Source organism: Phlebotomus papatasi, chromosome 3 (assembly GCF_024763615.1).
Source record: "Phlebotomus papatasi isolate M1 chromosome 3, Ppap_2.1, whole genome shotgun sequence".
NCBI classification, from domain to species: Eukaryota; Metazoa; Arthropoda; class Insecta; order Diptera; family Psychodidae; genus Phlebotomus; species Phlebotomus papatasi.
The window spans coordinates 58,558,160-58,572,494 of NC_077224.1; the positions used below are offsets into that span (position 1 = coordinate 58,558,160).

The 14,335-nt window shown below is 36.5% G+C and overlaps 2 protein-coding genes across 2 annotated transcripts; one reads left to right on the forward strand and one right to left on the reverse strand.

Moving 5' to 3' along the window:
- Positions 1-2,074: 2,074 nt before the first annotated feature.
- LOC129807011 (A-kinase anchor protein 10, mitochondrial) lies at positions 2,075-7,010 on the reverse strand. The gene is made up of 4 exons (XM_055855955.1): positions 6,869-7,010; positions 6,648-6,791; positions 5,337-6,578; positions 2,075-2,807 (listed from the first exon to the last, which is right to left on the reverse strand). The coding sequence occupies exons 1-4, from the start codon at positions 6,891-6,893 to the stop codon at positions 2,353-2,355; spliced, it is 1,866 nt and encodes a 621-aa protein (XP_055711930.1). The 5' UTR covers positions 6,894-7,010; the 3' UTR covers positions 2,075-2,352.
- Positions 7,011-9,362: 2,352 nt separating this feature from the next.
- Positions 9,363-10,931, forward strand: LOC129807012 (ribosome biogenesis protein WDR12 homolog). Its single transcript, XM_055855956.1, has 3 exons — positions 9,363-9,562; positions 9,629-9,925; positions 9,976-10,931. Exons 1-3 carry the CDS (start codon positions 9,504-9,506, stop codon positions 10,886-10,888), a joined length of 1,269 nt encoding a protein of 422 aa, XP_055711931.1. The 5' UTR covers positions 9,363-9,503; the 3' UTR covers positions 10,889-10,931.
- Positions 10,932-14,335: the final 3,404 nt, after the last annotated feature.

The window sequence follows — 14,335 nt, forward strand, 5'->3', positions numbered from 1 at the left end:
TACAAGGGCTCAAAGTAAAAAATTTTGAAATATTCACATTGTGGCGATCTTTATTTTCTAATCCTGAATTTTAAAATCTAAACGAAAGGCCTCAATAACTATTATAAATGGTTGAGACTTTTATTTTATATATTTATTTACTCTTACATAATTAAAAAAATAAATGAAAAGCACATTTATTTACTTTTTTTATTTTTTCATCTTTGCCAAACCAGTTTATCAGATCTTCAAATAATATGCTATTATAAAGAAAAACATTACTTCTCTTTTTGTTTGTTATTTAGATCTCATCTCATTTGTGATGGTTTCGATAAAAGAAGCTCTCCGTAGTTCTGTATTCATGAAAATGTCAAAATTTTGATTTTATATTCCCAGTATCCAGACAATCGCTTGACCTAGGTCGGATTTTATATATGTTCTAAAAAGGTTTTGATATCAGGTAGAACATACTAAAATTTCAGCTCAATCGGATGAGATTTTTGTTTTGACAGTTATTCAAAATGGCGGACAGAAACGTCAAATCAAGGTGGCGACCACACCATCTTGTAAATCTCGGTCATTTTATTTTAAATTACCAAAAAAATTGGATAATTTTTAGCCAAATACTTCTATAATAAAGCTTAAGAAAACCAAGTACATGCAATTTCATAATGTAAATCATGCGATCTTAGGAAGATTGTAGTGAAAAAAAGTATTTTAATAAAAATAATGAACAAAATCGAAGTGGATTATTCTAGCCAGATAAATTTAGAATAGATTTGGACAATTTACTACTCTGAAATCGATTTTGGAATTGCAGTTTCAGATAACTTTTTCACGGAGTCGTTTTTTGACAAAATACCTATAGTAGGATTTCATTGACTATTACTGAAACTACAAGAATCCTTTTGAGGATCATTGTACCTTATTTGGTACCTAACATATCCCTATATACTTTGACATAGTAGACCGGATCGGCGAAGACTATCAGTAAGTGCCAGAATTGTTCAAAGTCTCACGAACAGCAAAGTGCAAAGTCACCCCACGAGTGCAAAGTCACCCGCAACGACGGTACTCGAAAGCTTCAATACAATTTCCTCTAAAAAAAAATTACTCAGATCCGATAACGTTTTTGTACCCCTTTGGTTAAATCCGTCAAAATCGGCATCGAAATGGAATTGAAAAAGAAAAAAAGGGAATTCATTATGAATTTCGTTTTCCTAAAGGTGCTATTAGGAAGTTTATATTAATTTTTAAATAAGTTCAAATTAAAGAAAATTGAACATATTTTCGAGAAAACTCTTTTTTACGTTCGAAAAACAATTTCTTTTGGGGATAATCCTCCAATGTAGCCACACCTCTTTCGAAAATTCTAGCTGCATCCTTGACACTAATAAGTAGAGCCTCTTATTAATCCTGGAGCACCCCAATCTACATATGTACAATTTTGTATCCACAATTTTATTTTTGGTATTCCGGGGTGCCCCCCTTAACCATTTGCTGACTGTGCCTTTCACCCTATATCCGCCACTGACTAGTCCCATTTTTACTCACAAGAATTTCTGATTACTGAGTTTCTCGGACTTCTCGATTTCTGGAATTCTCGAACTTCGTAATGCAGTTCTCGGATTTCTCGGGTTTCGTGAAGCAAAAATTAGGTTTCTCTGGCTTCGTGATGCAAAAACTAAAATGCTCGGGTTTCGTGAAACAATTCACAGGTTTCTCGGGTTTCGCGATACAGTTTTTGGATTTTCCAGATTTCGCGATGCAATTCTTGGAGATCTCGGGTTTCCCGTTGCAAAAACCGGGTTTCTCGGGTTTCGCGAAGCATTTCTCTGACAATAACAAGGGTTTCTCAATATGAATTACCCCTTGTATTACTACATTGCCACATGATTTATTATAATTATTATTTTAAACTAAAATTTTTTGAAACTTTTTAATAAATAAATAATAATAATAATTAATTTAAAATAAACACTTTACCTTTTTAGTGTAAACAGTGTAAAAACTTATTAAATCATCCAGCCTAAAAAATCACGGTAAAAAATTACCTGACAAAGAAAAACTTCTAAAACAAAAGAAAACAACATTATTTATCGTATTTCATAATATATTAATTTATTATCTCATTTTCTCAAAAAATAACATCTACAAGTCTCTAGAGTGCTACTTTTAAAATTTGCATTTGTCACTGAAACAATTCACATAAATTCTCTCGAGGGACAAAACCTAAAATATTTGCTAAAATTATTGCAAAATTAGTTTATTACACAGAGGAAGAAATAAAGAGATTCATTCCTGGGGTAAAAAAATACTCAAAAAAAAAAGATAAAAAGGAATGAGAGAGATTTTGAGAGAGATTCACAGACATCACGTTTCCGTGTCATGATTTTTTTGAGTAACATTTGTAACATCCTTAATAATCATCTCGGCCACCTGCCACGCAATCTCCTCCTGCACCTTCTCCTCCGGCAAATTCACCAGCTTCCTCATGGCCTTCTTGAGTTTAGTGCCGCCGGCCGAGAGACTCCAGCGTTCCTCCTGCTCGTTGTCCATCTCGAAGTCACGTTCGTAGCGCCCCAAAGCATTGATGCGCCCAAAACTGAGGCCGTGAGAGAGCGACGAGCGCCTCCAGAGTAAATCCGGATCACTGATATGTCTCGCGTCTATTTGCATGTCGGACGTCGAGGCTGATCGGATAGCTCGATGCTTCTGGGGCGTCTCCATGGCTAAGAGAGTATTCTGGGCGGAAATACTGAGTGATCGGGCAGTGTTGACACTCGAACAGTCAGATTGGGTCTTTCTGTGGCTCTTCTTTGCCTCACCTGAGAATCATGTTTAATTACACGATTTCTTTTATTACGTTAAATTTTTTCTGGCGTAATAAAATAATAATTTCGGTAATTTTCAAATTTAATTTTAGGCTTCTGTAAAATCCTTATAGACTAGAAAATTTAGGAACTAAATTTAGGAATATAACCTCAAAGTTTTAAATTCTTAACATTAAAGTCAATTCCTTTTGCCTTTAGATTTTCTATTGCTTTTCTATATTTTTTGTGGTTATGTTAAAAAAAAGAAACAATTTAATAGAATTATTAATTGTATTTTTCAATTAAGGAGGGAGAGTCAATTAGGAGGTTAAAAGAGGTCTATATTTTTTATTGTTTAAATATATAGATAAACTATTTAGGAATCCCAAAACTTTAAAGCGCGTTTCCTCCAATACTCATTTTTACAATTTCTTCGAATTTGTAAGAAAGATAAAAAGAAACTTTGGACAATAAGTGGCTCTCAGAATGAACCGTGAGCGGCGATCGGCAAAATAGTGCCGATCTGGCGTAAAAAGTCGACAGATCGGCACTATTTTGCTAAGAAATCGACAGATTGGCACAATTATACGCTTATCCATCTGGCTTAACTCCTCTAATTCCTTATCAGGCATAATTTTTTAGGGAATTGTTGTTTAGGATTAAATATTAAGGGCAAAAGATCCATTAGATTTTGAAAAATCAATAAAATTGTCTGTTATTTAGATTTTTGAGACCTTCGGGAACTGAGCTAAACCTCCAGTCTGAAACCGGCATTAAGCCAGAAATCGACAGATCATCATTAGACCGGCAGATTGACACGAGATCGGCACCATATTTTGAAGTAATTGCCAGATCGGCACTCGAGTGAACCTTACTTATGGGACAATCACAATGAATAAAAACCTTATTCTCTTCAGCATTAAGTTCTCTTCTGGACGAACTATAAGAATTGTTGAGAACATGTTTTTCTAATTTTTACAGCATGTGAGAGTCAAAATTTTGCCCCAAAAATACATCTTTTTTCAAAGACCTAGCAAAAAAGTTCCGATTTCACGATTTACGAGCTCGAAGAATTACGAACTGCAGATTTCTCGCAAATCAAGGAGTTTTGCAACGAAGCGCTCCATTGAACTACTGATGAGTCCACCATTTTGTTACATTTTTCTTGAAAAAAAATGTTTAAGAACTTCAATTATATATAAAGATAAACGAAAATTTTCAAGAAGTTTGGTCATTTCTTCCTCTTTCAAAATAAAAAATTCGAGCCCCGCGAAAATCCACAAAAAAAATTCGCACTCCGTTAAATTCTGCGAAAAAAATCGCGTCTTGCGAAATCCGCGAAAAATTCGCGACCTGCGAAAATCCATGAAGATATTCATGACCCACGAAAATCCGCAAAAATTCGCGCCCCGCGAAAATCCACGAAAAAAATCGCACTCCGTTAAATTCTGTGAAAAAATTCGCGTCTTGCGAAATCCGCGGAAAATTCGCGCTCCGCAAAAATGCGCGGAAAAAATCGCGTCTCGCGAAGACCCGCGAAAATATTCGCGGATCGCGAATTGTGTACATCACCTTACAAATCTTCGAAAATAGACTCACTATGTAAGAGAGAGAGAAAGAGAGAGAGAGAGAGAGAGAGAGAAAGAGAGAGAGAGAGAGAGAGAGAAAGAGAGAGTGAGAGAGAGAGAGAAAGAGAGAGAGAGAGAGAGAGAGAGAGAGAGAGAGAGAGAGAGAAAGAGAGAGAGAGAGAGGAAAAGCCTGTTCGACGCGGCTTCTCCCGCTTTTTTTCCCGCCTGAAGCTACTAGCAAATTTTATTAAAATTGAAATCTTTAAACTGCAATACCTCGAGAACTAGTCGACCAATGTCGCATTTTTTGTAATTGGTCTATATTTTCTGGGCTACAACGTAAACATAAAATTTTCAAAATCTGCTGCCTAGATTTTGAGATAAACTACAAAACGTGATTTTTACCGGTTTAGAACCGGTTTTTCAAAAAACTAATAGCACCGAAATTGTCGTACGCGCGAGTAGATACATTTTTAAAAAAAAATTATGAAGATATCTCTTTCCAAATCAGGGATATTGCGCACTACGGACGGTCAAACGGCCGGCCAAACTCGAAATTTCCGGTTTATGATTTTCGGCATCAGGATGTTCAAAGCATTACCCTGTGAATTTCAGCTCGATCTGAGCACTTTGAGAAAATCGGAGAATTACAATAGGTGTGATTAGAAGGAATCACACTCAAAACGTCAAATAAGAGCCAAATTGGAACTACAATTTTTTGAATATTTTTTTCCACGTGTAAAAACTTAAAGAAGGCCTAAAAAAGCAATAAGATATGTAAGAAAGCCCGGACTGTTCGCTGTGAGTAAGTCTATTTTTCGCACAATTATTTTTAAAATATGTTTTCAATTTCCTTTTTAAATTCTTCCGAATAAGTTTTCTTAAATCAAAATTAACAAAAAAACGCCGAGAAGGTAAATAAATATTTTTTTACTGGAAATAAATTACGTGTATATAAATCAACATGACAGCTCACCTGTGGCTTTCCTGTGCTCCTGGATGCGATTGAGGAGTTCCGAGAGGTACTTGTAGAACAGCTGAGACTTTGCAAATGCTGCAAAATGATTGGCCTCTAGGAAGTGCTCCACAATCCGGACTGGCCTGTCGAAGCACGTGAAGATTGGTTCTGTCTGGGAGCAGATCCTCTCCTCCACATGAAATCTCACTGTATCTGAGAATTGGAGGGAAGTATTGGCCTGGAGGGAGAAGTATTTCTCATACAGCACCATTGCATCGCTCTGGGCTTCGGTGAACACCATCCGGTCGCCACTGTCACAGAATTGACGCCGGAAATTTGTGGCTGATACCCAGAAATCCAAATAATCCCGGAGATTTTCCTGCTCCAGGAATTCCAGGAAGTAGAATAAGGCGGATTCGCTGTACAGAATATCCCGCAGCTGGAGGTTGTCACTGGTTAGGACATCCACGCAGTATTTGCAGTAGAAGACACTGTCCAGGAAATCATTGAGATGGTCTTTCTCGAGGCGTCTAAAGATGAGTTTCTGGGCTTCTTCGAAGCAATATGGGGATACAGGGGTGGAACCATCTGTGCACAGGGCCAGAGAGATTTGGGCATGAATCGTGGGAGGAATATCAATCCAATAGGCAGAGTTGCTGGTAAAATACTTCCGGAAGATTCTAACAGCATCCGTTGCGATACTTCTCTGCACTTTGGTAATTTCCTCCTCCCCCTGACGCTTTCTCTCTAGAGCTGCTTCCTCCTGCCCACTCGCACTTGTACCCTCCTCCCCAGGCTGCCCCATGGAGATATCACATAAATTGGAGTAACTGGTCAGGATACTATCTTCCTGATTCGCAATAAATTCCGTGATTTTACTAAGACGCCCACCCAAGTCATCCGAAACCATGGATTTTTCATCTTCTGTCCTCCTTATATCACAAATCTCATCCCCGGCTGCAGAAAATCGCTCCGAGGATGAATTCATGGACACAGAATCACAATCCACACTGAAGTAGGACAGGTCATCGCATCCCTCAGACGAAGTACTCTTCGGCTTGTGATTCGAATAGGCAAAAGCCTCACTTTTCTCACATACCTGTGCTGATGTCCGGAAAGCCTCTACATCGAGCCAGAACTTTATCAGAGGCAATCCTTTGCGCTCCTCCAGGAACTGCACAAAGTAGCATAGACTACTCTTCTCCGACAGGATCTCCAGTAAATTCTTCGACAGCCTCGATCGTGAATTCTCCCCATCATCTGCACAAAAGAGCCCTCAGTAATCCTGACCAGACACAAACCTACAAAAAAAAAGCAGCAAAAACTCACCATCTCTGCCTTCGCAGGCTTCCTCTGAGGCTGCCAAGGTGGCAGTTGATGCAGTGCTCCCTCCAGCACTGTGTCTCCTCCTCTGGCCATCGACATCCCGGGGAATCTCCTCCGCTGGTGACTTATGCTGATCTCTTCTGCGACCTAAAAACAATTTTGCACTGACTGGTAGCATCATTTTGAGGAGTGGGGGATTTGGCAGAACACTTGCCAACACGTACCTGACTTTTTGAAGATTTTTAGCATGTTTCCCCGCTGGTTGCACAAGCAATTACTTTGTTTATTCTATGAACATGTTTATATTTTTCACATATTCCGTGTCAGGAATTTCTCTGACTGTCAGCCCCACCCAGCTGACGTAGCATGCCTTTTGCCAAATACAAGTTTTCCTAAGGAATTTGTAGAAAGTAGTGAAACTTCAAATTCTTGAAATCTTGACGAATATTCAAATGCATTAAAATTAAACGGTTTAAAACAAATTTTTAAATGTTTTTTTCTTAATTTATTTTTTTTTCAAAAATATTAAGATTGTTTAATTATTAAAATAGTATTGAACAGAATTCATTTACCGCATTTACCCCTAGGGACCCTAGGAACGATTGAGTAAATCAGTAAATAACCCATAAAGAAAATAATTTTTTCTGACTATCCAAATTCTTTTTTTTTCTAAAGTTTGTAAAGGAAACTGAAATTCTGAAGAAAATTTTCAATCGTATGGACAGTTTCTTCAAAATTAATATTAATTTTGACGAAATTTACTTTATGGATGTTCTTAAAATATTCAAAAAAAAGTTCTCAATGAATTTTAACCCTTTAAGGACGATTGGGTCACCCGTGACCCAAAAATGAATTTTTTCCTACCGCCTTCTAAAGCCGTATTTTGCTCTAAAAAGTTAGCAGAAATTATTTTTTCTGACCGTCGATTTTTGATCTTCTCGTCCTTAAAGGGTTAACCTAAATAATACTTTTGATGAGAAATCTTATGTATTTTAGTATATTATCTTATAATCAGACCTGAACTCGTTAAAAGTCGTGTAATATATGAAATTTTGTGTTGTTAATTCTAATGGAAATTACATATAGTCACATTGATAACACGACACTAATCCTACTCATTCACGGTGCCATGATAAATATTTTTGCGCCAAAAAACATAACAGAAAGAAAAACTGACATAGAAAGAAATTGTCTCTCCTTGATATAATTGTCAGAAGAGACAAAGGACTGTTCACTACACACCGTGTTACTTGAATGTTGCAGAAATATAAAGAAATATAAAGTAAATATCACTTGAAATAGTAAGATTCCTAAATCGCTCGCGAGAGAGAGAGAGAGAGATAGAGATCCCTAAAATGCGACAAAATATTTTCTTCAAAAATGTTTTTTTTTTCAAACCTATCCTGAATTTTGAGACGGCTCAAAAGAATATGAAATCTTCCAGCTCAAAATTTCATCCCAATGGTTTAGTTGTAATATCGACAATTATTCACAATTACCCAAAGTAACTGTATTCAACTAAATTATAAAAAGAATTTCCTTGTGAAAATGACTCAACTCTTCTAAGGAATTAATTAATTTTCACATTAAAAAACCTCTCGTTTTCTCTACGTGAATTTTCGCGGCATTTCGAATAATGTCAACAGACACCACCAAATTCACTTCAGCTTTTCTCTTAATTCAGGTCTGTAATATATTTTTATATATCATGAGAAATTTTGGAAAAGGGAATTGTGAAGAAAAGTGGAACCACTTTCTGCTTGACATTGAATTCAGCAAACATATTTTTGACCATTTTTTAAAATTAAATGATAAATCTTCATAAAAAAAAAAACAAGGTAAAATCCAAAATGCTTTAGAAATGAATGAGATCAGCCAACTATCAAGTTAGTTATTTAATATTAAACTCAATCTAGGGGCATAACGGAACAGCTTTTAAAGCCAGAATGACTTTTTTGGCCAAGAAGTGAAATGCATAGTGTTTAGTGATGAAGTACAGCCCTAGAGAGTGCAAAAATAAAATTACATGATTAGTAAAGCTCGAATCTGCTAAGAGTTTCTTTTAGTCAGTACATCTTGAGCTTTCTTTTTAGATGTTTAACCACCGGAGGCCGGTATAAAAAAAATATACTTCCACAAAAGGAAAAGAATATCCATTCAGATTTTTTGGTAGGCCGCACGCAACTGGACATCTATTCGGTGTCAAGCTATCAATTAAAAAGTCGTGAAGTGATTCAATTCGTTATAAAAGTGCCTACATCGCCTGAGAATTATGTGATGCTTACACTCATTTTACTCAATTCGAGAAACTTTTTTGATATGAAAACTGGCAGATTTTTTATTCTACATCCTCTCCGCAGTATTACTTTGAGGAAATTTAATTTATTATCATTATTATTTTTTGCAAATTTGCTCCATAATGTAGATTTTCAATTTTCACCGAAATGATTTACGTATATAATTATTAAGTTTTAATTTTGATAAATATTGTCCTCAATTTGTCCTGAATTCATTGAATTTGCAAAAAAATTATATTTATTACGATATGAAAAAAATAACAAATATAATTTTATTATATTTTTAAGAGTAACTTTTTTATATAAAATAAATTTATTTAAAATTTGAAAAAAATGGCAAAGATGTATAAAACATCAGTACTGAGTAGTGAAACAACTATGAAACATGAAACTTTTCAACATCTGACTGTAATTGCAGCAAACTTCATTGCGCAGCAATTGTCAGTCAAAATATTTTGTTTTGATCTCTCACATTTTGCAAAATCTCCAATTACTTAAGATTTTACGGTAAAATAAAGTCTGAAAATATAAAAATATTGTGAATTCTGTATCCTAAGCCACAATGGAAATTGAAACAGCTGAGGGACAGCTGCAAATCCAGCTGAAAACGAAGCAAAAACAGTAAGAAAAGTTTGTTTTGATTTCTAACCTCAACTTTCGATACTGAATGGGGCTGCTTTTTTGCAGGTATGCCGTTCCGGACATTCCCTACTCAATTGCCGCCAGTGTGGCCACTGGAGAGCTCAATACACTGGTGAATACTCTGCTACAAGAGGCAGACTCCTGCCATAAGAGCGTGGAGTTTGATTTTCTTGTGGCTGGAGAATTTCTGAGGCTGAGCCTTGGGGAGCATTTGAAGCAATTGAGCATTTCCTTTGAAGATGTCATTGATATTGAGTATGTGGAGAGATTTCCATCACCAGAGCCCCAGGACTGTCTGATACATGACGACTGGGTGGCTGCAGTGAAATGCAGAGGCGAATGGTAAGGGATTTGAGTTTTCTGGAAGGTTTTTAATTTATGAGATTTTGTAGGATTCTTTCAGGATGCTACGACAATTCCCTGAATATCTGGACAGCGAAGGGAGAGCACAGACTTACAATTTCTGAACACACATCTCCCGTGAAGGCAGTTGCTTGGATATCTCTGGATGCAGACAATGGAGTTTTTGTAAGTGCTTCCCAGGATCAAACAGCGATGATTTGGTCCTGGAATATTGCCAAGAACAAGGCGGAGTGCCTGTTCGTGTGCCGGGGCCATGAGAGGGGAATTGACTGTGTCGATGTGAGTGAGAATGGGCAGAGAATAGCCACAGGGAGCTGGGACACGATGCTGAAGGTGTGGTCAGCAGCACCGAGTGATCCATCAGATGATGCAGGAACTGCCAAGAAGGCTCGTGTTGAGCAAGGAAAAACCAGAACACCAAATCTCACGCTTCAGGGCCACAAGGAAGCCATCTCAGCTGTCCAGTGGATAGACAATGAAACCATCCTGACGGGCTCCTGGGATCACACGATGAAAATCTGGGATTTGTCTATGGAGGGTCTCAAGTCAGAAATCGTTGGCAACAAGTCTTTCTTCGACGTTCACTTCTCCAGGCTGTCAGGGCTTATCATCACCTGTTCAGCTGACAAGAATCTACGCCTCTACGATCCCCGGAGTGGCAGAGGAACAACGCACACTGTCCAGAACACTTACCTGGGGCACTCGCAGTGGGTCCAGACAGTCTGTTGGTCTTCCAATGAGGAGCATCTCTTCATTTCCGGAGCCTATGACAATCAGGTGAAGCTCTGGGACATGAGAAGTCCAAAGGCTCCGCTGTACGATTTATCCGGGCATGAGGAGAAAGTGATGGACTGCGACTGGTCCAATCCCAAGTACATGGTGTCTGGAGGAGCAGACAACACTGTAAGGATCTTCAAATCCAAAAAAGTGGCAAGATTTTGAAATGATAAACTCAAAAATACAAAAAATAAAAATTGTCTAAAAATTGTTTTTCTTTTCGACTTTAATAAAAAATCACTGATATTGCAATCAAGCGAATAGAAACTTTCTAGTTTAGTGGCTTGATTTTGGGCTTGATTTTCTGAAAGGAGTGAGGTCATGTTGGATCAGCCATCCAAATCACAAGACCGGAAAAATATTTTTAGAACGCCTGTACTAAAATAAAAGCCGAAATGAATTTGGTGGTGCCAGTTGGGATTCTTCGAAATGCCGCGAAAATTCACGTTGAGAAAATGAGAGGTTTTTAATGTGAAAATTGTTTAATTCCTTAGACTTAGAGTTAAGTCATTTTCACAAGAAAATCCTTTTAATAATTTAATTTAGTTGAATACAGTTATTTGGGTTAATTGTGAATAATTGTCGATATTACAACAAAAACATTGGGATGAAATTTTGAGCTGGAATACTCATATTCTTTTGAGCTGTCCCAAAACTCAGGACAGGTTTGAGAAAAAACCCTTTTGTACAACACTATTTTGGTTAATAAGGAATGGAAAAGTACATATTACAAGAGGGGACACGATCCGCTAATAAGGATAAAATAGAGAAGAAAATATTTTGTCGCATTTCAGAGAATTTTTGCAACCGTAGCGCCACCAGACGTTTGTCAAGTGAGTTATTTGTGTCTCTATATCTCTCTCTCTCATAGTTGAATTGCGTGCGTTTTAAGAACTTTCCATTTGAAGTGATTTTTGCATTTAATTTCTTTGTATTTCTGCAAGATTCAAGTAAAATGATGTGTAGTGAACAGCTATCCGTCTTCCGACAAAGATAACAAGAAGACAATATCTTTCTATATGAGTTTTTATGTTTGTTATGTCTTTTGGCGCAAAAATATTTATCATGGCACCGTGAATGAGCGGGATGTTAGGTTAAAACCGTTAAAATCGACACACAAGTTTAAGTATGCATGAAGGCAATTTGATTCAAAATTTCTCTAATATTATAGTTTCATTAGTTAGGAATCATTTTTTCACTTAATAATATTATTAAAAAATTAATTAATTAATTTTATTTAAAATATAATAAATTTGACCATATTTTATTTCGAAATCGCTGTTTGCTTATATTATGGTTATATTGGTTACAGTTACATCATGAAATTTTGAAGGTTATGTTCAGAAAAATTTAACAAATGGTCAACGTTCAGTGCAGCAAGGGGTCAAATTATCTAATTCTGCAGGCAAAGTGAGATCTTCAAAAATTTACCACTTGTTTTTTTGGAGACTGGAGAGCAGAAAAGAGTCTAATCGATTAATTTTGGGAAAGTGCATTTTACTATTTCACATGAATTCCGTTACGTTTTTGAAAATATCGTTCGAGGAGAAATGTCATCTACACTATACACCCCCCAGATGTTCAAATTTGAGGAACTCTACTGTATTTTTACAATTTTATTACCGTTATTGCCTAAAAATCATAAAAATAAAAAAAACACTGGGGATTTAAAATTACAACAAAACCAGGATTATAAACCAGTTTATATGCTCATTTTTACAACTAATTAATTAATCAATTAACCTTTCAACATTAACTAAAAAAAGAAACAGAAATAAACTTCATTTTCTTAACCAATAAATTAATGTGAAAGATTTGGGTTATGTTAGACCTAACTTTAAAAATTCATGTCTCATTTTATGTAAAAGAACGAAGAGAGGTTTTTAAATTTCAAATGAAAAAAAAGTCTCAAAAACGCAAAATGTTCTTCGAAATAATTGTGATGGAATTGGTAATTTGGTAATTTATAATTACTAAAAAAAAAGAAGTTGAACATTTTTGATATTATTCTGCAGTCACGATTATGGTGGCTGGACTTCCCGGTTACTTTTGGTCCGGTGACCTTTAAATTTAAGGCGAAGGGGGACGGCTACAGCGATTAAAACTGTACCTTCAGTGAGGCACTTCATCATTTTGCCAATCCCCCATTCGTCGATTTGTCACCCAGCAGTGCTGGATGGCCCCTAATCTTTGTCCTCCTGGGGCTAATATTGGTCTTACTGTACTCCAGTCGCTTAGTAAAAGGGACAGATAATCCTAACCGGCTTATGTAGGTGAGATTCTTAACGTGAGCTAACTCGGAGTGCATGCAAATTCGATTTGGAGCTGAAGTTGGGAGACGCCATTCAGTTATCTTGAATCAAATTCGTGAAATTATACAAATTTTGTATTTAAACCAAAATATCAAGGATTTGGATGAACTGACAGAAAAGTGTTATATGGGTGAAATGTAGACCAGAATGTTCTCTATAATTTTGCCGTAGAACTTGATCTCATCGATTACTCAGAAGCCAAGATAAGCGAGGTTTTTTGTTTCTTAACTCGTTTTTTCATCCAGAGTTCCCCAAGTAGTCATTTGTTGAACTTCAACTATATCAAAGAATTGTTGTATTTTGCGGGACTTTCCATTTAAACCCTATTTTAAGTGTCTTGGTGGAGTAGAGGCAGTCAAATTGGCATCTGAGTGATTTCAAAGCGTTATTATGGGAAAAATCAATTTTTTCACACTTAAACGGCAAAATCGGAGTGATAGCGTAGTCTGAGTGGAAAATGATGTATGGACGAAATGTAGAGACAAATATGCTCTACAATTATGTTGAAGTAATTATCAAAATCGGTTTAGCGACAGTCGAGATAATTGAGGTTATGTGATATTGAAATTGGTTTTTCGACTGTGGCGCCCCTGGTGTTGGTCCCACGAAGTTCAAATATTCTAGAAAGTTGTAGCATTTGGTGAGATCTTTCGTTTAAGCCCTCATTCATCAAAATCGGTCACATAGAACCGGAGATATGATTTTTTGAATTTCGTGAACTTTGACCCCTCATATCTCCGGTTCTATTGAAACCACAGCGCGCATACGCACCATTTTGGAAACGTCCTAGACTGGACTACAACATACTAAAATTTCATTAACTTGCACAATGCCATTTTTGAGAAAAGTGACTTTGAATTTCGATGAATTTTGATGCTATCACAGCGCCACCTGTGGCGACTTTTTGAACTTCCATCTGAAAGTGCTCATCGAGACGAAACCAAAAAGGTAAAATTTAGGTCGCTATGTTAATTAGAACCGGAGATAGAGGCCGGTCAATGTTCGAACTTTGACCCCTTATAGCTCGGGTCAGGGGTTATGGATCGACTTAAGGTTTTTTTTGTTTGATAGGTATAATCAACGGCTACAACATACTAAATTTTCAGCCCGATGCACAATGGAATTTTTGAGTTATTTAACTTTTAAGATTTAAAAATTTTCTTTTTAAAAAAAGCGCCCCTAGCGGTGGTTTTATGAACTTGCGATGTTAGAAGGGGAAGTGGCATTTCACGAGAGCTTTCCAAAAAGCCCTCACTTTTTAAATTCTGACAATTAGAACCGGAGTTATGGCCATTTTAAG

Bases quoted from the DNA above. Each gene is read 5' to 3' on its own strand.
- LOC129807012 (XM_055855956.1), top strand. From the start codon at position 9,504: ATGGAAATTGAAACAGCTGAGGGACAGCTGCAAATCCAGCTGAAAACG. The intron at 9,563-9,628 runs GTAAGAAAAGTT...GCTTTTTTGCAG, and splicing joins CTGAAAACGAAGCAAAAACA to GTATGCCGTTCCGGACATTC. The intron at 9,926-9,975 runs GTAAGGGATTTG...GAGATTTTGTAG, and splicing joins GTGAAATGCAGAGGCGAATG to GATTCTTTCAGGATGCTACG.
- LOC129807011 (XM_055855955.1), bottom strand. From the start codon at position 6,893: ATGCTAAAAATCTTCAAAAAGTCAG. The intron at 6,579-6,647 runs GTGAGTTTTTGC...TCTTTTGTGCAG, and splicing joins AGCCTGCGAAGGCAGAGATG to ATGATGGGGAGAATTCACGA. The intron at 2,808-5,336 runs GTGAGCTGTCAT...CATGATTCTCAG, and splicing joins GGAGCACAGGAAAGCCACAG to GTGAGGCAAAGAAGAGCCAC.